This window comes from Phaenicophaeus curvirostris, chromosome 2 (genome assembly GCF_032191515.1).
Source record: "Phaenicophaeus curvirostris isolate KB17595 chromosome 2, BPBGC_Pcur_1.0, whole genome shotgun sequence".
Taxonomy (NCBI): Eukaryota; Metazoa; Chordata; class Aves; order Cuculiformes; family Cuculidae; genus Phaenicophaeus; species Phaenicophaeus curvirostris.
In genome coordinates, this window is record NC_091393.1 from 31,747,839 (window position 1) to 31,770,744 (window position 22,906).

At 34.5% G+C, this 22,906-nt stretch overlaps 1 protein-coding gene across 1 annotated transcript in view; it reads right to left on the reverse strand.

Annotated features, from left to right (window-relative positions):
• LOC138717797 (activating signal cointegrator 1 complex subunit 3) overlaps window positions 1–22,906 on the reverse strand; it is a 277,866-nt gene that overhangs the window by 199,362 nt on the left and 55,598 nt on the right. The window contains exons 8-9 of the mRNA XM_069851636.1: window positions 22,553–22,678; window positions 344–544 (exon numbers count right to left, since the gene is read on the reverse strand). Coding sequence (XP_069707737.1) covers window positions 344–544; window positions 22,553–22,678 — 327 coding nt within the window. The remainder of the gene's footprint in view (window positions 1–343; window positions 545–22,552; window positions 22,679–22,906) is intronic.

The following is a 22,906-nucleotide window of genomic DNA, read 5'->3' on the forward strand; positions in this document are numbered from 1 at the left end:
AAAAATCTTAATAGTGATATATGAAAAGTAGTTATCTTTGTTGGATAAGTGTGCAGCTGTTTAAAGGACAATGGACTTTGTTTATAAAGCCTCATCATTTTCAAAATTGGTTCTGCTTCAAAGCTAAATGTGTTTTCATAGCTTTTTACGTGCATAATAAGATTTTCAGAACACAAATAGGAATAGCTTTGAGAGTACTGGAGTAAATCAAAACTAGCTTTATCTTTGACTTGGAAAATTGTAACACCCTTGAAAATTTCCTGGTTTTATATTCCATGTATAACATAGAATGAGTTTTACCTTAAAAGTTAAAAAGCATTTACTTGGTTCATTAAATTCCTACCTTAAACTCATCCTTTTTGATAACACCATGCTGGACATGCTGGCGAATTTCATGAAGGATTGTCAGCATAGCAATGTTAGTCTTCCCAGCTCCAGTGGGGGCGCAGATTAACATGTTCTCATTTGTGTTGTAGGCAGTCTCAAAAACTATAGATTGGATTCGGTTTAGTCTTTTCATGCCTTTAAAAGCAAGTTGTCCAATCTGTTAAAACAAACAACATACATATTTTGAGGTTTTTATACATATATGGACACACATATGTATGTGTGCAAACATATATTAATCATGAAAAAAGAACACAGTAGCAAAACTTAAGATATCCATTGAAATATATTTCAATAAAATATTTATTTATTCAATATTTATTATTCCAAGAACTCTATTTGGAGGTTACCACCCCTGCCCAACCTTCAAATACTGAATCCACAAGGAAACCAAACATAGCAGGATAACATCTCTTAAAATGAATCAAAATCTTTAGCTGCATTCTATTTCAGCACTGAATTTATTTTTAATCAAGAATGTGACCAAAATTAATATACAGTAAAATAATGACCAATTAATAATTAAACATCGGTAAAACAGCAATAGTCAGAAGAATATACATCTTCAAGATGACAAACTAGGACTACTTCAGTGGGAGAAGAGGCAGCAATACATAGGAACTTGTTGAAGAAACACGATTAAAAAATATTTATGATTAATTTTGTGCAATAAAGTTAAATTATGCAAACAGATACACACACAAATTCACTAACAATCTTCTATTTGCTACTGACGAAATCCCCATCTTGCAATTATTAATGTTCAGACCTTTCTCCAACAATATTTACAACAAACTGTAGCCTCCAAGAGGAACATAAAACTTCTATGTGTAGTCCCAAACAAACTTAGAGAATGTTTTCAAGAATTAAATTATAGAGCCAATACAGGCAATTATAGTTATTATAGTTTAATGCATACATTACAAAGTAGAAATCATAAATTATAAAAGTACTTTTGTTCCTCTTGGTCTCTCTGAAAAATTAATATAATAACCTGAATTGCTTCTACTAATAATTATGAAAAGTATCTTACTGATTTTTTTGTGATTGTAATTTTTATTTTAATTGTAGAACAACACAGAAGTACAAATTCACTGTAAATACCAATCCTGAAAGCACCTCCTGAAGATCTCCCTTTTCACTGTTCTTGGCATTTTAGTTAATTTACACTCATTTGCTGTGGTAATAGTCTCTCCAATACTAATAATAATACTCTTTCAAATTCTAATCAAATTATTTGAACAGTACCCAATTTATTGCTACCCCAAGTAATGCAAGCTTAGGAATGAGAGCTTTATCGGCTATTTAAATCAACTATTTTAAAGAACTTTGTGACAAACAGCACTAGGTCTATAATTTTGCTGCAGCTTCTTGGTGGTGGCCTTTTGTGAGATGCTGAGATGCAAATTGTAAATTTAGGTTAGTATACCATTTTCACAACACATGACAATACTCTATGCTGAAATATACAGAAATTATATACTTAATGACTGGCCAATTGTCGTTTTTTACTAGAGGATCTGAAATATTAATAACCAATTTACTAATATCAAAGTCAATGAAAATACTGTGCAATTAACACACTATTTATTTTAAAAAATATTCTTTTCAGTTTAGCGCTATGTTTGTCTTAGCAAAGCTTTCAGGTTGAAAAATTCTTGTGCAACACTCAAAAAACAAGTTCCATTAAAATAAAGGATTGCATTTGTATTTACAGATGGACACATCTCAAATACATTCAAATAACTATTCTAAACTGTTAAGTGTCTTTAGTGAAGGAGAAAAAAAATATATATCTAATATAAGTAATTCCAGTACTTCTCATCAGGTTCCTTCAGATTTTTAAGTGGCTGAATTTCAGGATTACAACAGTTTTCACTATTAACGTTCTTTCACAGTTTATTTGGCTTGCAAGATTGCAGGAGGAAAGCTGTTTTACACCAAGTTTTGTATATATAGTGTTAATTTGGTGTATGGTCTTCAAAATTAATTCCACCTTCATGAATGAGACTATTACAAAGTATTGATGGGTATCTTGGAGACCTGCTAATTACATTAATGCTATCAGAGTTAAATCAGCTATTTTTATGGCCTCTTTAGTCTTTTCAGGTTTCTATTTTGCCTGTTACTTCATTTTGAGATTTCTTGACAAGTCTTTGAAAATGTTTATATTATTCTTTTTCCCACCCATTCCATCTAGTTGGTTTTAGAAGCTGTTATAAACACCATAAATTTTACACTGATGAACACTGTTTACAGCGTATTTAACGAAGGATCTATGGAGAGGAACTGACAACCACAACTGGTGACAACAGAACTGAAGTAACAAAACACTACACTGCACTGCACAATATGTATATTATAAAAGAAGGAGATTGTAAACAAAAGCAGAAACACAGTTGTCTAAATGAAGTTTAGTGTAAGTATCTTCAGAAAAGAACAACAGGAATTGTTCACAGTCACATGGCAGCTTTACACATACAAGTCTCCCTATACACATAGCTTTACACATACAAGTTATTACATGAATGTTAATAACCTTAATGCTTAAACACATACTTTATTTGTCTAAACCTATTTCCTCTAGGAAGGTATTTGTTCCCATTTCTCTTAATACTTAACTTGGCAGCGTAAGGTAACTTTTACCTCAACATTTGGAAGAAATTACGTATATTGTAGTGCAGAGACATGCAATGGTTAGCAAAAATAAATAAACATTTAGAGAAATAAAAATAATCCCTGTTTCTTTTCCTACTGTAAAGAAACACTACGGGTTAAGATTGACTTTGTAAGCAGCAATCAAGCAGATGTTCCAGAAAGAGCAGGTGAAGCTGAGTAACCATTTAGAAAAATGAACCCCAGCTTGCTTTCTGGAAAGATGCTAAGCTGATTGAAACAGAAATATTATGACTGGAATAAAGATTAATAAAAAATAAAACCCATAAACGCCTGATTAAGAACTATAAGTGTTTTTTTAAATAACAGTATCCTGACCAGAATACAGACTTCCATTCAACACACTAATTTCCAAGCAACTCAAAATTAAAATGCAGGCACTGACAAACCAATGCACAACATTCACCATCACAGGACACAATCAATGCATAATACTCTTTGAAAGGTAACTCTGCAGGAATATATTAAGCATTAAAAAGCTACAAGAGAAAGGAATTCCAGTAATAAACTGTATCTTAAGGCTTCTTCAAATCAAGTTCCCATTTGGTTGAAAAATTATTACAGATTACCTTTCCCCAAAACTTAATTTTAATCCAAGTAGTAAGTAGAGCTACATTCATAATCCAAAACCAGTAGTTCTGCTGTCAAAAGGAAAAACTAGACAGCACACAGATATATAACCCTATGCACAGAAGCCCACAGTCTGAGAAAAGTACTAGATTTGGTTTTTTAATTTGTCATTTGCACAAACTATCTAGTTTGAAAGCTGAAAACAATTCCTCCCCCCCTCACCCCACCCAGCATATCAATGGCAGTCCAGTCTTCTACAGACCAATTATTTTTCAGATAAACCAGTTAGATTCCTTCTTGCTTAAAGGACTGGTAGCCACTGGATGGCGGAATCTGTTTTTTACTGAAGGTGATTGAGATGCAACATTCTTCAGCTTTCTGTTCTACAACTGACTATCCCTAGAATTCTATGCAAATTGAAGGAAGTTTAAGCAGAATACAATCTGAGTGCTAGTCTCAGCAAACACATTTTCATATCTAAAGTAGTGCCATTTTTACATAAGCACAGATCTACATGAAAGACCACCAAGAAGCAACTCTTTCCACAAACCGGAAGATGCATCTCCAATATGAATTTATAAAACCTTTATTTTTACTTCAGCAAGCTTTCCAATTCTTTCCCAATGAGTTTGCTATTACAACTAAGGTATTTATGAGTAAATGAGATTACACTTAATGAAGATATTCCAAATTAGTCATTTTGTTAAGAAGATATTTGTGTGTTGGTGCTCTAACAGCAACTTAAAAATATGACAGGACTGTTAAAGTCATTGAAGTAATATTAATGAATAAGTCTATATGACACAGTCTGCATGCAAGCTACAACTCAGAAACACAACTGCTTTAACAACACGGTAGTAACGGTGTTTGTTCTCAATAGTACAGGCCATCACCACATTAGAGAGAGCTTTAGTCATGCAATTCATTAGCCAGACCTTGTAATCCTGCCGAGTTTAATAAATATGATACAGCAGAAACTTTTATCCCCAGGCATGTCTCTGAAACCTGCTACGGTCCATAGCACCCTCCCTCAACCAGAACAAAAGGGTGCTAACTACAAGTTCCATTAAAAGCTGAGATCACCTTTCACTCTGTCACTTCACGCATTAACATTAGTTGACAGAAACAGCTTGTCAGATGCAATTAAACTCACTAACACAAGCTTCCATTTCATAGCCTAAGGTGGACTTAAGTCAGCTTCAAGGTACAATGCTAGTATTTTAGTGGCAACTACTAAATTCAGTATTGGTAAGCACAGACACAGAATCATAGAATGATTTGAGTTGGAAGGGACCCTAAAGATCATCTAGTTCCAATCCCCCTGCCATGGGCAAGGACACATTCCACCAGCCCAGGCTGCCCAAGGCCCCATCCAACCTGGCCTTGAGCATTTCCAGGGATGGAGCACCCACAGCTTCCCTGGGAAACCTGTGCCAGCTCCTCACCACTCTCATGGTGAAGATTTGCCTCTTTATAAGCAGTCTAAAGCTGCCCCTCTCCAGTTTATAGCCATTGCTCCTAGTCCTACAGGCTTTGTGAACAGTCCCTCCCCAGCCTTCTTGTAGGCCCCCTTCAGGTGCTGGAAGGTCGCTATAAGATCTTCCTGGAGCCTTCTCTTCTGCAGGCTGAACAACTCCAACTCCCTCAGGCTGTCCTCAAAGAAGAGGTGCTCCAGCCCCCTGATCATCTTTGTAGCCCTCCTCTGGACCCGTTTGCTGTCAGCATTCACTGCCGGCTCACATTGATCTTCTCATCAAACAGCACCCCCAAGTCCTTCTCTGCAGGGCTGTTCTCCATCACATCATCCCCCATCCTGTATTGAAACTGCAGATTTCCCTGATGCAGGTGCAAGACCTTGTACCTGGCGCTGTTGAACCTCATGTGGTTCTCACAGGCCCACTTCTCCAGCCTGTCCAGGTCCCTCTGGATGACATCCCGTCCTTCCAGTTTGGCAACTGCACCACTCAGCTTGGCGTCATCTACAAAGTTGCTGAGGGTGCACTCAATCTCATTGCCCGTATCATTGATGAAGATATTAAACAGCACTGGTCCCAGTACAGACCCCTGAGGGACATCACTTGTCACAGATCTCCATCTGGACATAACATAATATATCTTACCTTATCCAGAGCAAGGCCAGAAAAAATATAACCATTTTAATCCTTAGCAGTTTATCTAGAAAACATGTTTGGGTGGTATCTCCTTAGAATTATCATATTTTATAGATTTATCTACATGTCATTTTCTTTATATTCCTCATTCTAAGAGACATTTTGTCTTGTCTACCTTAATTTTTCCAGTTGTCATGTAATACCAGATGAAGTTTCTCATCACCCCAGAAAAAAGAAATGTTAGTCATCTGTCCTAATCTCCATCACATAAAACTACCTAAAATAAATGTTCTACCAGGGTGACTACTTTTGTCATATTATAACAAATATCACTACCCATTTATCATAAAGATAATCCATTGCACTCATAGATCAAGTTTACATTTTCAGCATTTTCCCTACTAATTGGCTTAATTTTAATGTAGATATAATTTAATCAAATGATCTTATATATTTTAGATGCAACAAATCTTATTCTGTAGTCAGTTGTTCTTTTGCAGTTCCTGTTAAAAAGATAATTGATTTAACTGGTAATAGCATGACTAATCCATGCTATTTTACAGAAAACCCATAAACCTCAGGAAATTCAGGTGTCCCTTGTCCTGGCATCTAAATAAACTTTAGGACATCTTTCCCCATTGCTGTACTTCTGAATGTTGTTGGTTAAAACATATATCTCTACATACCTACTAATACACAAAATTTATCTAGAGAGAGATATATATGCATACATAAGTGTGTATATATATACACATACACATGTTAGTAAGTACATTCCTACTATCCCTTCAAATTATTAACGTTTAGTTGTCTCCCTTGCTTTCTAATTATGCCTGCATACACTTAGAGCACTTTTGAACCAGTGTAAATCCTATTCTGCTACTGAAGGTACACTCACAAATAAATATGGATGATATACATGGGGACTTCCATAGATTCGCTCTCCTGATGATATTTTTCATATTCTGCTACTTCCATGCAACTGGGGCTCATAAGAGTTCGGAACAATAATAAATGAACAAAAATATAACTATGTAAATACCTCAATGGTCACATTATTCTGATATTCACTTAGAAGTACTGTTTGAGAATATAGCTTCATGCCTGTCCAAAAGACTGAAATGTTGTCTTTCAAAGCACACATATACATTCTAAGCAAAGGCTCATAACATATAGAAGAAAAACTGCATGATACTTGGATCTGCTCCATTTAGCACCAAATCATATCAGAGAGGTTTCATTGACTCAGGGGGACAATTTTTGTAAGAACAAGTTGCATATACAAAGATATGAAAATTATATAAGTGTGCCAAATAGAGCTTAGGATTGGCTTTGGGCCATAATCAGCATTACAATTTCTTCAAGTAAGTAAAAATTATGTCTCATCCAAAGCGTAGTACCTGAAGAGTTATGTGCTATAAAGGAAGCTTGGAGTAAAACACATTAGATAGATGCAAGTAGCAAATGGCACCAGAGAAGCAGCAGCTGGTTTCAAAGCTCTGTGTATTACAGGTGACTACACTAGAACTAAAAGCAGTTCTTGCACAGTATGGCTATCCATGTCACTCTTAGTGATAGTCAGAGAATCATTTTGTGTGGAGATCATCTAGTCCAACCCCCCTACTCAAAGCAGGATCACTTACATCAGGTGGCCCAGGACTGTGCAGTTGGGTTCTAAATATCTCCAAGGATGGAGACTCCACAACCTCTCTGGGCAAGGTGTACCAGTGTCTGAACACCTAACAGCAAAAGAAATTACTTTCCCACGTTCAGATGAAATCTCATATCTTTCAATTTGTGACCAGTGCTGGGCACCGCTGAAGAGTCTGGCTACCTTTGTTACTAATTCTTGCAGCAGGTATTTGTATACACTTGTAAGATATCCCTCACCCCCCGGGGCCTCCAATTCTCTGGCTCTCTCAGCCTCTCCTGACATGAAAGATGCTCCAGTCCCTTAATTAGATTAAGAAGTCAGAAGAAATTTTTAGAAATGACAGATAATGAACCATAAGGGTAAAAGCATACTCTGACATTCTACAGAACACAGGATCACAGCCCATTAGACTTTCCTGAACATGTTTTCAATTTGAATTAAATATCATCTTTCTGAAAGCTACGAAATCTTGCTTTTTAAAATTTTCAATTCACTGGTTAATGCAATAGGTTTTTAAGTAGCAGTGGCCATAAGAAACCAGGGAAACTGTTATACTTTGAAAATTATATCAGTGTCATTGAACTCAAAACAAACACTGCAAATTTTTCCTAGATTCTGACAGAGAGTACAGAAGAATAAAAAAGTATCCTGAGGGAAAAAAAAATACACATATACATTCATTGCATATGAAACTTACCTCTGCTTACAGTTATCATAGCACACAAACTATGAAAATTATTATGTTTTTACTTTATTCAGAATGCTGCTTTTAAATCCTGATTAAACGTTTTACCTCCAGACTTTCCAAAGTTGTGTCTGCCAATATACTGAAACTTTTTTTCCTGACAGTTATTCAGTTCTCAGAAATATGAACATTTTGGGCAGCTCATAACTGAGTGCTCTTCAACAAACAGACTTCCATTAGAGAAGAACCATCCAGAGGAATTGTAGGACAGTTCCATTAAAAAACAAATTGCAGCAAAATCTAGTAGCATATTACTCTCCTACTATGGTAACACAAGCAGTCCTTGAAAAAAACATCTAATTGAAAAAAATAATTAAAGAATACCCATCCCCTTCCCTGCAACACCTGTTGTTTTTTTTGGTGGGTTTGTGTTTTTTTCTTTTTTTTTTTTTTTTTAAAATGATCAGTCCTACCAACTGCTCTAGTGAAGAAAGAAGAGAGATCTCTTCAAAAGCAGAAGTTTTTAGGATAAATATTTAACTACATATATGACAGCTAAGAGCTGACATGCCTGAAGTAATTACAAGAAAAATCCTTTTAAGACTACAGATACATTGCCACCAACATTATCTAAACTATTCTTTTGACAAGCTAAGCTATACAAAACAAGTTCACTAGTCATACGTTTTCTATACATTCCTGAAGTATTGAAACACTTATCATTGTATTAAAAAAAAAAACTTTGAGAAATACTCTTTAGTTCAATGTATAGATTAAACCCAAAGACTTCTGCTTATATAGACTGGAAATGATGGGAAAGCATTGTAGCTCCAAGGCTTTCACTGCTCTGAGTTAAAACACTGAAAAAGTTTGGGGTATTTCCTCCCCTCACTGAGAGAATTGCTGTGTTCCCAAGCCTATTTATAATATGACAAAAGATTATAGACAGAATGATTACACCTTCTGTGATTTGATTTGAAGAAATGGATAATAAAGTGTTTCAGAAAGATTTTTCCATAGAAACAATTATTTCTACAGCACAGCTAGTACACAAATTTTGACATCCAAATAAGACACAGAGGTGAGATTGTGATTTCAGTAACACTGTTGCAAACTCAAAAGTATCTCATGTTAAGAGAATTATTCCAGATTACAGCAACGAGATGGAGACAAGAACACAGATTCCTCTCAGAGCTCTCTGATGTCATTTGTGAATTACACACAAAAATTACCTTGAAGTAATGCAGCTAGTGGGAAAATAGCAAAAGGAAAATTGGCGACAGTTGTGGCATTTCCTAATAAGATCAGAAGCTAAAATCTTACGAGGATAGAAGGATTTGAGTCAAATTTGCTTGCATTTAATCAATATTAACTGTATCAAGTAAAATTTTAAAATAACTTAATGCTATAAAAAGCTAAGTGTGTGGAAGAGTAAAACACACAAACATCTACAAATTTTAAAACACTTAAAATGTTGTTACCCTTAACAGCAAAGTTCCTCCTAAACTGCTATAGATTAACACCTGCACTACCACCATCTTCGTGACTTTTCTAGACGGAGCAATGAGGAAACTGATGTTTATATTCCACAGCCTATTTAATCTACAGGTTTGGTTTTGGTTTTTTTTTCAGTTCAGAGAACACACTCATAATTTCTTACACTTGTATACAACTAAAGCAGACTCCTAGCTCTATTGCTGGCATATCGCTCTCTTAATTTATTCCCCTGGGAAAACAGAGTGTGTCTCTTTAAAAGGAAAGAGAAACAAAAATCACTGTTAGAGGCACACTATCTCAAAGTAACTGTAATCAAACACTTAATACAGAAAATGCTTTTCTAGTTGTGCAAGAATATAGACGCTGCAAGACAAAAGGAGAAATCCAACAAATAAGAAGGAAAGATAACGAAGGAATTATGCAAGGGGCGACGTAAGTTCTGGCTGCTGGTGAGGAAAAAAGTTGCTCTACTAACGCACAACATAAAAACCAAAGCCCTTTATGCAACCAATATAAAATGGTTTGAGCTAACTTTTCACAAATAAAGAGATTATTAAATTACATGAGCGTACACAAACTACTCTGTGAAAGCTAAATTCTTGCATGAACCAGTTTCGGAACTAGTTGGCAGAGTTTTGAAACAACTGCATCGCATCAAGAGATATAATTTATTTTTCTCACTCCATATACTTGTTGCCATTTTGAAAGACTATATCACTACAAACATTAAAGAAAAAAAGAAAAAAAAAGAAAATAATTTCTTAGTAGTAAGTTGTGTTGATGAGGGTGTATATTTATCTCAAAAACAGGTGGCTACTGCAACTGTAAATAGCCTAAATAGAAAACTGGAAAATCTAGTAGGGATGGAGAGTATTGACCAAAAACAATGGATAGTTTTTGGCCAAACCTGAAAAATGCTGACCATGAAGAAGAGATAGACATCAGACAAAAGGGACCAAAGTCCAGATCCTCCCACACCACATAGACTTCTGTGAATGACTGAGGCACGGGTCAGGATATAAAGACACCAAAGTTTCTAAAGGACCGCACCTGGGCATTTCCAGTCAGCAATTCTCTTCATCTAGATTAATGGAAAATTAAGACACTGAAAACTGCAGAATCACAAAAGCTGAAAGGCTGATCAGGAAGATAGTTCATGCTTTGCAAACAGCACTACAGATTTAACAGAGTTTTTACTTGAACTTCGGAAAGGATACATGTTGCAGGTTACAACTGGACCAGAATTTTTGTTTGGCTGTTATAGTAGCTACTGATACGCAAACCAGTCTATTTTCTGATACAGGCGAATTACTGATGCAAAACTTGAGAGAGGTATTCTTTATTCTTATGTAACTTAAAGATACACTTGACAACAAGCCAAAAAAGTCTCCATCTAAGGAATATGCACGGCAGGGAGACAGTCTCATGCTTAGAGGTCCAGAAGGACAAAGGTCCACGGGTGTCAAAAGCAAAGAGAAAAAGATTCAGGAACACAGGAACTCCAGTGTAGCCTCAGATAACTCAGAAAAAAATCCCATTCTTTTCAAATTCAGGGAACAAAAGCAGAGAAGAAGGAATACTGGCACAGAAGTTTCCTTCATTATACTATGTTCAACAGTAATTCTTACAAATGGCTAAATAAAATCTTCTTCTCTATATTTTGTTTCCTGCAAATGAAAAGCTCTTGTCCAGATTTATTTCCAGCATGCTACAACGGAAAGAAATTGTTTCTACTATGATAATTGTTGATATTATTATTATACAAAGCGCACCTATTTATTCATATGGAAAGAAAAAAAATTCCACTCTTATTTGATGTGTTCAGATCCAATATTCTAACTGAAAGATCAAGTAGTAGGATAATTCCAATTTTCCAATTAGAATTCAGAAAAAGTATTTTGTTAGAATAGGATACAAAACACACACAGAGGTCCTCCAACTTCGAAAGACTACACTATTTGTTGCTCCCTTTTGTTCTGCAGACTCAAACAGTGACTACTCTTTGAAAATTTTAAGACTTCCACTATATGAACAGTTATTATGTGATTTTTAAGTTAATGGAAACTGCAGGTCTGAAATGAATAGTCTGTCAGATATAAAGTCAATCTTTTACTCATGTAGCTCCTCTATCCTAAAAACTTTTAAAAGCATTTAAAACTATTTGGTGATTTCTAACTGAATCCCTTGATGGACAAGCGCAGTTGCCTTTCTATTACTGAAAAGCCTGGGACATTCTTATCCTAGATAAGAGATTTATATCTCAAGGTGACTACTGAAAATTGTGCTAATTAAAGGCAAACATTAAAATCAGACAAACTATAATTTGTCTAAAATATTTTCAGTGCAATGTAATGTTTTAGATGTTACAGCATATCAGAATCAGCATACACTTCCTTCATCTTCAAAAATTGTCACTTTGAGATTACATTTCTTGAAAATGAAGAACAACTTTTGTCTTGAATATAATTTTAATTATAATTTAAAATACTGTCATGTATTTCTCTTTAAATCGAAGACCAATTACTCCCAAGAATGAAAGCTTGCCTTCAGGTATGCTATCAAAGTAAAGCAGACTACTGCGTTCTTCCTCTACTCTCGTACTACAAAATTCCACTGAGAAATGGCTATCCCCTAAACAGCGGGCAGCAGAGGCACATTATTCACTCCCCAGTCATAATTATCAAAATGCCTAAACTACTTGGAGTTGTTTTCACTAAAAAGTTTACAGATCTCTGCATGTGCTTTATACCAAAGTCTCTACATTCAGTCAATGGCATAAACGTACCTCCCTAAAGAGTGAGGAATGGACATGTAACAAGTTGTTTTCTCAATTTAAGTATTTAACTTATTTTGATCACGTAACGAAGGCAACAAACATAACAGCTGCAAAGACAGCAGGCTGATATATTTGGATTTCAAATATTACACTGATTAAGTAAAAGAGGAAAAAATGCTGTGAACCAGAAAGCTGGATTTCTTTGATCTACATGCAGCTACACTGTGGCAGAACACGTCTACCTGAAATGCTTGTTGGATTTTTATTGGTCATTATTTTACTCTAAAAAATGTAATACATAAATAAAAGTCACACAATTTACAGTCAGTTGAATATCATAATTTGGAGCCTAAATATAGTTTTCCTTTGAAAGCAAATTTAAACCTGTATTCAAGAGAAGGGTAACAACACTTCACCTTATTATATACATTTAAAGCATCAATGTCTTTCAGTATTTTTATTTTTAAATAATTCCTAATTAATTTTATGAACACAAAGGCATCAATTGTAACTTTTCATGGAGAAATGAATATTTAAACTATCAATATGGAAGCTACTTAAGGATAATATTTTCAAACTATTTACTTGAACTTGCCCATAACATGTGACAAACTATTTCTTCCTAATAATATCTAACAAAAATCAGAAAAACTAAGAGTGTTCTGAAAGGTAATTATAGTTGAAACTAGTAATTATTTAATCACATTGAGTAAAAATGAAAGAATGGCAAACAGAAGAGTATTCCCAGAGGAATCACTTCTGCTGTCATAATCAATTTTCTTGTCTATTTCAGTTAATTTCACACTACTGCTAACCAAGAAGTCAGTGCTGTTTTACAATATAGATTTTTAATGACTTATTGTAAATTTTACAAGGGAAAGCTACAAGCACCAGTCATTTTTATTTTTTTTTTCCTTTCTATGAGAACACAGCTCTCTTGTTCTCCCAAATCTCAATTAAACCAGCAGCATTCACATAAGTTTTTCTACCTGATCTTCTGTAGGTAAAGAAAGGGTAAGTGAAGGATGATGAACTCACATGGCAAGGTCACCAATGCAAGGGAACAACAAAAGTTCAAGTATTAAAAGACAAAAAGTACCACAGTTTTAAAAAGTACTTGGGAAACTTCTCTAACGACTTCTGATTGCAAAACATTTTTTGTGTATGCATTACCATCCATGGTGTTGGGCTGACAGTAAGACTTGATGATCTTGGAGATCTTTTTCAACCTTAATAAATCCATGATTCTATCCACAATATAACATGCTGCAATAAAAAAATTAAATATATATTCTCGCCAGCCCCCCAAGATCCATCTGTCAAACTAAGCCAAAGAAAAACTGGAAACCGGCTTTTCAATAGCACGATCTCTTCCATACTGCCTGAATCATTTAGTAAGACATTATGCACAGTGTAGCTAAGACCTTTGGCTGCCATATCTGGGTTTTTTATTAAAACAGGAACGTAAGATAGTAATGAGAACGAGAAGCTTTCACAGGCTCCTAGTGCTCAGAAGTAGTGCTCCTTTGCATAAAAAAATATCCAAGTTTGTGTTTTGTTTTGTTTTTTTTTTTTAATTTCAGTATTCACAAGTAGTTTCATTGGTTGAATCGTTACACAAATTAAAATCCTGACAGGTAAAAGCAGGTAATTGGTTAGATTACTTCTAGCTACAGGCAGATGCATCTACTCCCACAGTGGCTCAGCAGGTGTTTTTCAGCAGCTGGTGCCCTTTACTGGTTTGCCTTTGTAAGTGCTCCCAAAAGATTTTCAACCATTTCAGAGCCAGCACTACACAATATACACATCCTTGACAGCTGTGCAGAAAATGAAACAGGCTTAACGTTTTATTCAAATCAGATGCAGTCAATTCTATGTCATGTTAATATTAAAAAGTGCACTTCCATATTCATATATACTATCTGCATAAAAAGGTGCAACCAAAATCCAAAATAACTGTAAGAAACTGCAAGTCTCACATGACAGTATCTACTAAATATTTCTTCAGCAATTTTTGCTTAGTATATTATACACAGCCATGCTAGTTTAAAGAACAGACCAAAAGAAACACAGGTTTCTGTATTCACTGGTAGAGATAGTACCAGTATTAGACTTTGACCCGTATTGTCTATTAATTGTTCTTGCCTTCAAACTTACACTGCCCAAATAGAGATGACTTGGATTTTACAGAGCTTTTTTTCAATAAGAATATATTATACATTACTAGTACATAAATAAACAGAGTATCTCTTACAGAGAAGGTATTTTTAAGTTTCAATTACAACCTCACTAATGGAAGGACATTTAAAAATACTATTTTATATTCACAAGGATTTTTTCTTACAGTATCTACATTTATCTTTCCATAAGTTTTCATTAATATCAATCCTTTCAAAATACAAAAGTGTGTAGAAGTGTAATCCAGAGTAATACAACAAACAGCATATTTACTAGTTTTTCATAGCATCCTTGCTACCCCCAAACACTGGTGGTGTCTTAAATTTGTCTTGTTCACATAACACAAAGGTCAAACTTCTAAGATGTTAAAAGGGCTCTTATAGGAGTATCTAAACAGATAAGCCAACACAAAAAAATAAAGCTATGAAGTGTTACACAAGATATTATCCTAATAGTATTTAGAACTGATGTTTAAAGAAAAAAAAGACAAAAGATTGAAAATTTTAAAAAGAATAAAAACAAAAGACTACAAAATATCTTCAACTATACTCCACCTGACATTGGGAAAAGGAAAATTAAAGAACCAATAATGAGATCATATTTCAAGCAATCAATTTTAAGACACTATAAGACAGGGAAAGGCATTAGGTTATAGCGGAACAGCAAGGAGAAGCCTAGACCAAAAAGAAAAAGATAATTTTTCACCTTCGTGAAAACTCATCTGAAAAATTTGTGTAGATGAGCTAAGACAGCACATACTTCAACAGAAGCCTTCATTCAGCCCGATTCTAAAAGAATACAACTTGCTCAGTGTAAAACCAAAGCAAATAAACGTTCTTGGAACCTACCAAAAGATAGGTTTATGACAGAGTTAGATAGAGAACACTATTTTGGAGTAAGAGAAAGGTTACATTGCAATTTGTTGTGTGGTTGATTTTTTACATCAAGGAAACAGTGTACAATTTATAGATGTGGATGCAAGTGTTTATCTCCTAATTTCTCCAACAATTCAGGTAACCCAAAATTTAAAGGGGGTATCTGCATTACTTCCCCAGTTTTTATAGGACAATTATAAAAACTTGTTTTCATTATACTTCTCTGGTGAAAGTTTTTCCAATTTCTAAAAAAATAATCAGCTTTCAAATGATCACATTACAGCGATTCGATCCACAATATCAAGTCAAAAATAAAAGCCACATCATATGAAGGAGGATGTAGTTTGAGCAAATACAGGCTTATGTCTGATCATTTATATAATGCCTAGATCTGAAACTCATGAGCAGCATGATGTATTTTCGTCCTTTACCTTCATTACTTCTCATACCAAGAGATGAACTATGGTATTACTTCCACAACGGTGGAAGACAGATTGTTTCAATACATATGAATGGCTGCTGCTCAGTGAAACTTGCTTTTGCTCTTTGTAAAATCTGATATAATATCATACTTCAGTTCTTGTCTCTTTCCAATTATCCATCATCTTCTTTACTTTTTTTGCACTCAGATCTTGTTTTTCTATTTAAAAATGAAAAAGTAAAAGTCTGGCAAGCTAAGGGAGGTAAAGGGAAAGCTATATAAAACAGTGGTGATGAGTCTGTTGAAAAGCATCTACTACTTTAAAATAAATTCTGCACTAATAGGAAATATACATACACACACATCCTTGTGTATATGTTGTATACATGTGTTATATATATAGAATATATTTTATAAATATATTTTTATAATATCTACAATGCATATTAGTGGGGGTTTTATGCCTACTATAATCTTGGACTGTGAACAGAAGAAGCAACATTGATTAAGGCAAACATTGCAGTCTTGTCACACCCACCTAATGCAGAGATGTCTCAGAGAAAATTGTTTCAATTTCTCACCCTGTGTTAAGAGACAGGTCCTCTGTCTATAATAGTGTCAAACACATCTTTTTTCTGAGTCAATAATCACAGTTTTCAATTGCCAAGGGTATATCACAATCCTTACTGCCAGGCATGACTGCGTTTCAAAATGTTTTTTAAAATAACAGTGTAAGTTACTAAATAAAATGTTTTCGAGGAAATCCATGAAATGGCTAAGAGATTAACATATCCAATACTTTGTTCAGCTCTTAAGAGCTATCACATACCTGGGACATGTGTCTCCAGGAAAAGAAGTTGTATGATGGCTTTTGTCAAAAAACAAAATGACAATCTATTTCTTGCCTTCTTATTTTTATTATTTTTAGAACAACCTTGATATCACTATCCCTCATGATTCTTCCCTTTTTGTGTTTTACTATTGCTATGTTAAAAAAGAAAATCTTTATCCCCAGTGTATCTCTTCTGAGATAGCTCATTCTTTTCTCTTATTTCAGCACTAGCATAAGTTCTTTTTCTGATGTTCCAGGAAGCCTACCTTATTATTTTCATAGAGAGTTTGGAGATGCAAAAATACTCTCATTTCAGGGGAAAAGACATACAGGTAGAACCATGCTTAGTACAATAATCTCAGATTTCTGGGACAAAATCATCCATTCTTTTGTTATCTACCTACTTCATTCCTTTAGGTGTTAGTTTTTGGCTTTTCACACTCATGGCTATGAAAGGGTAGTCATAACCCCTGATCCTCCAAAGATTTGCTCCTGAGAACTCTGCCTTGCCAGAGCTGGAACAGGTTCCATGTTAAATCAAGGAATCCAGACTTTCACATTTAATTCCAGAATTAATTAGAAGTACTACAACATTCACAAATCCTTGCTATCACTGCAGTGTAACTGCATTACACTATATCGTTTCTTTCTCTCATTATATTACTTAGATACATTTTTGCTTCAAACATGTTGCCTTCTTTTTGATGAAGAGTTAATAAAACTACTTCTAACAAATATGATTTTCATAATAGAAATTATAATAATCTTTCATGACATGGAGAATAAACTGCTGGTTTGGCATGAAGTGCACATTTTCTATGTGCTTTCAGACAAAACTACAGTGTTTACTCAGACGATTTAAACAAAACAATATAAAAAAGCCTCAGCTGAGGCTCAATTAGATATTCAAACAATTTGATGCAAAAATTGTAAATTTTGCATCTGGAGTTCTAAAATAATGATAAAAATACTAATTAACTCACATAATGAAGAAAATTAGGCTAGAATTTATAAGTTTTAAGATAAACGTCAGTGTAGAATCTTAACTCCAGTATTCATGTAAACCTATTACTAAACATACTCTACCCTTTTCGGACCCCCACTCATGAAATATGAAGACAGACTGCTAGTTCTAATATACATTACCAACTATTAAAAACACTGTATTATGACAGACGTGGTTGTTTTCCTTGTCTTAAGTTGTGACTAATGATAACGGAACATGTAAACTTTCCTCAGAGCAATTTTCTAGCATACTTCATTGGATAAATGTCAAAATTTCAATAAAATTAAAATATTTTTAAAAATTATTCAATTCAGTTCAATTGTCAATTGCTGTTTGGAAAATATGCAACTGAAATGTACACTAAGATCAACTTTGGAATAAATGGTTCAACACTCTGGATGTGAAAAATGTAATTTATGCAAAAACATCCATACTTCTATTCAGTAACCTTACTTGTACAATTCTAAAACCACAAAAACATTACAGGAAAAAAGGGAACATTGATTTTGTAATAATTCCTTCACATAACGCAGAGAAAAAAAAGAATTGCTTATTTAGACCACTAAGTAGTGCTAGTAAAAGGAAACAGAAATAACATGAAACAAAGAAATAAATCTTACCCTGAATATCCACTTTAGGTAAAAAGCTGAAGTCATTTTTCACCAGAGCAATTTGTTAGATAAAACCTGCTTTCACAGTCTTGAAGAGGAACTTTTCCTGACCTGCGTTTATGACTTTAAAGTTACATTTATTTGGCAAAAAGGCTGGCAGAAACCTACCTTCATAGTAAGTACAAAAACATATATTTCAGTAACCGTCAAGCTGCATGTCAAGAAGCCAAAGCTAATAAATCTAAGCTTGCACTTACTCAATTTTTTAAATTCTCATTATTGAAACTATCTAGCTAGCATGCCACATTAACAAGCAGTAGTACCATTATACTTCTGACTAAAGTGGTGTGACCAACCAGCTACTTACAAGCCACATGTGCTTGTACCCAGGGTTCTCCAAATAATAATAAATGCCAAAACCAATTATTTACAAATGGAGTTGGGGCTGGGATTTGCTGCCTTGCAGTACAGTGAGAACCCTTCCCCTTTGTGACATTTCTGCTATCAAATGCCACAGATGTTCCAAAGCAGCAGCAAAGCACCCTCCATGCAAGCCACTATCTCCTGCATCGAACAAGGTGGGTAGGAAATAAAGAATATGAGATGACACAGGTGGAGTTAGACTGTACCAGGAAGTAAAGCAGTTTAGATCACATTGTAGAAAGATGGAGGTGACAAAGCAGACACAGATATTAAGAGACTGCTACTGCCAGCTGCTTATGACAGGTGCTATGTTACGTCTTTATGGCTGCTAAATTGTGAAAAGTTGGCCACTCTTGATCTCTCATATTTGCAGTGCATAATGGGACTAGGTAGGAATGGTAGCTACCAAAGGTTGTATCTTCACTTTTATCTCAGCATCTGGTTTCTTCCAGGCGTTGATTCCATAGCGCTTTAGAAAAATCTACCTGTGGAATATTTTAACTGATTATAAAGTTAAACTGTTTAGAAAAGCTCTAAATCATTACAAGGAGGCTCTAAATAAACTAAATACTTACTTTAAAAATACTAGCCATAAGATTTCAGATAATACCGTGCCAAATCTTGCTAAAATGTGTTGTTCCTTCATTCTGGAGTGTAGCAGAAGGTGCACCCTGATTACACTGTAAATCCTATAAATAAGAACTCCCTGTTAAGGCCTGTGCTACTTTAAGGCATTGCTGCTCCCTTGGTTGTTGGTTCAGAGAGGTTTTGTCTTATTGCCTTACATTTGTATAAAAGAAACAACAACAAAAGGGAGTGTATACATGTTTAAAGTGTGGCTAAAATGTGGTTTCTTGGAACTAATATTTAGAGGAATAAATTTCTCTCATCTCTCAAACTATGTTTATGTCAACTTAAGGAAATGAGAAAAACCTGAGTTAATTAACACTTCAAAACATTTAAAATGAAAACAAACAACTTCACCTTACATGATCCAGCAGTTTAGCTTTTGGCTAACAGTTCAAAATATAAATTAACTCCTTATCATGAACTCAGTTCTGACCTTAAGGGCTATGAAAATTAAATTTAATAGTGTATGCTGCATATGCATGTAACATGTTCAAAGATTCTACCCAAACTGCTGACAATGTGATCGAAGTCACATAAGTGAGAGAGTCCTTAAAATTACCCTTGTGCAAATGAAAGCATACAGACTAAAAAGAAAAGAAGCTCCTATGACACTTCAAAAATTCTCACATTAGTATTCAGTTGAAAGTGAAACATTTTTTCGAAAAAATACAGACTAGCCCATTTTAGAATAACTTTTATCTTCTGACTTTTAAAAGGAAAATCAATGGTTAATTAAATTTTTTAATAATTTAATTTGACAATTTCACTACCATATGTTATGACTGTATGTTATACATTCTTTCATGTAACTCCTTTGTCTTTTAAAAGATGGAGGTGACACAAATGCAAACTAATAACCAAATAATAGAATTTTCACCTGCTAGGTAATGTGAATATAAAGTTGAATAACAAAGACTTTCTGTCCATAGCCTCGGCACCACCAATGACTGCCACGTCTGCTGCCTTTTTGAATTATTAAGCTACCACCAGCTGCACCTTCTAAAACACTTTGTCTGTGAAATGCACTCACCTAGGGTACATAGCACAGCTTCTTGGTCTGTCTTTGTACATTCCGAGGCCCATTCTTGTGATTTCCCCCTAAAACAGCAACTGCTTACAGCGCTGTGTGATAAATAGCCTTTAACAGCAACAATGAACTGTCTGATTGTTTTGAGCTTTTTTTTCGCTGGGAACCTCTATTGTTACAGGCTGCATGTTAAACAGAATGAGTACCTTAATCCATATGATTAGATCAACTCAATGCCTTAGAACAAAGCCCCTGCTACTGACGGCAACTTGTAATACTCAATTGTAGCAAAATTCTCAACTTCCTCATGATGCCTCTATATGCTGGCATGAACTATCTACAGTCGAATTTACTGTCACATCTCCTCCCTGCACATCTGCTTATACTTCAGATAATCTTGCAAACATATCTATATAGAGGTGTAAGACAGCTATCTTATAACCATGGGATACGCTACATACGCTAGGGAGAGAGCTAAAAAGCTTTATCTTACTGCTTTTGCTTATGCTGGTTTACCAAAAAAAGAATACAACATATTGATAGAAAAAACTTTTTGCCCTCTAAACTGAATTGAGTTTATTTGGCAAAAATTTTAAGCACCAACCAGTATTTTATGAGGTTAAAGATCTAGAACAGCCATACAGAGAAAGCAAAAAGACATTTTGCCCAAATCAAGATACTTATGTCTTGATCAAGTGTATCTTCAAAAATACACACACTGGCAACATCAGGCTCTTCACGTGATTAAGAAAAAGATGTTCTTAACATGATTCAAATCTATGAGCCTCACTCACAGGAACAGGAATCTGACATGTCCTGCAGCTGGACAAACTATTCATAAATTTGTCATCTTTTGCTGCAAACTGATAGAACGGTTGGGGGTGGGAATTAAATACATAAGTATTCAAACATACAAAATTCTATTTGCTGTTGACACTCCTATTTGATGTCCTGTAATAGGAAATATATTAAAAAGTTCTGAAGAAGATTGTTCCTATTTCAGAATTCCACTGTGAATCTGAAAAGTATACCTCTTCATGATACACAACCTACAAAGGAGATGAATGACTTGTGAAATCTGCATAGCTGATGCATTTTGTAACATTTATTTTAAACATTATATGTGTAAAAATCTGCCAACTATTTGCTCTCAATATTTATTTTTCTGTCTGAACTATACTTTTTCTGAAAAAAGTGATTGTCTCTTGAAATATTGGTACTTCTTGCAAAAAGCTTAGTAGGCAGTATTTAGCTAGGGAGAAAGACATTTCATTGCAAAAATCTGTCATGCTGAAAATTGTCATATAGAATATTGCGCTTTACAGCTGCAGTGGCTCAACTCTTCTACCTAGTTAAGCTGCCAGTCACTTCATAAACATGACATTAGGTACAGTCACCCAAGCAGAAAAGAATAGATTCTGATTCTAAAATTCAACTGTCTTCCGATTTAAAACAGTTAAATCTTTACATAAGGCATAATCTTTACTCAGAACCCCAATAAAGTGCTCTGGGTAACCATATGAGATTTATATTCTCATGTCTTGTTTTCCCACAGAGAAAAATGTGGGAAAATTTTTTCCCTGTTGATGCTGATGAAAAACTAAGAAACACAAAAACTTCTTCATATGCACAGACAGCTTGCTTCTTATGTTCCTGTTGAAAACAATTGCAAAATCTTCCCTTCATCAACAGATTTGTCATACACAATCAGAAACGAGCAGGTACATGTGATGGAGTACTGAAAGTTCTAGACTGTAAGTACTAACAAAAAAATTTAGTCCTCTTACCTCAGCCTTTTCACCATTCTAAAAATCAATAAAAGTTAAAATGCTAATACTGGTCTTACTTGAATTTCCCCCTCCGTTTTCTATCACCAAAGTTCTGCTAATAATAATTTGCCCTTTTCTGCTCAAAGAAGCACTACTTCAAAAGGTTTTGCATGTCATACAGTCTGTAAACATCATAACTCAATGCCCCCACAACTGCATTGTACTAATACGACTAGTCTCACAGACTGCAAAATAGAGCTGTGCAGTCACTACATCCCCCAACAAATATTCCCAAAATCAGTAGCAAAGAAACTGAGTGCATTTACACATGGTAAATCACAGTATTAATTAGTTATCTTTTTCAGTTAAATTTTTGTAATACAAAGTAGAAATTAATTTAATATCTTTGAAATTGTTTACTCACCTCATCTAAATCTTTAATATAAACAATTTTCTCTTCAATACCAATAGGCATTGGTTCGCTATGGGGGATCTTCACCTCTTCATACATTTTATTGTTTTCTCTCTGAACTGTCTCTGGTAAAAGCACCTGAAACAGTATTACAGGAAAATTAACTGAAAGTATGAAAACAAGAAAACTGTCATTACATATAATCCAGTTTAAACATTTGTTCCGTCACTTTCCTTCAAAATATGAATCCAAAATAAAAGCAGTTCTCACTGATTCATTTTATGGATAGCGCTGAACCCACCAAATGGAAAATAATCAGTTTTCCTACTCAGAAAATACTCCAAAAAATACAACCCTCCCCCCAGT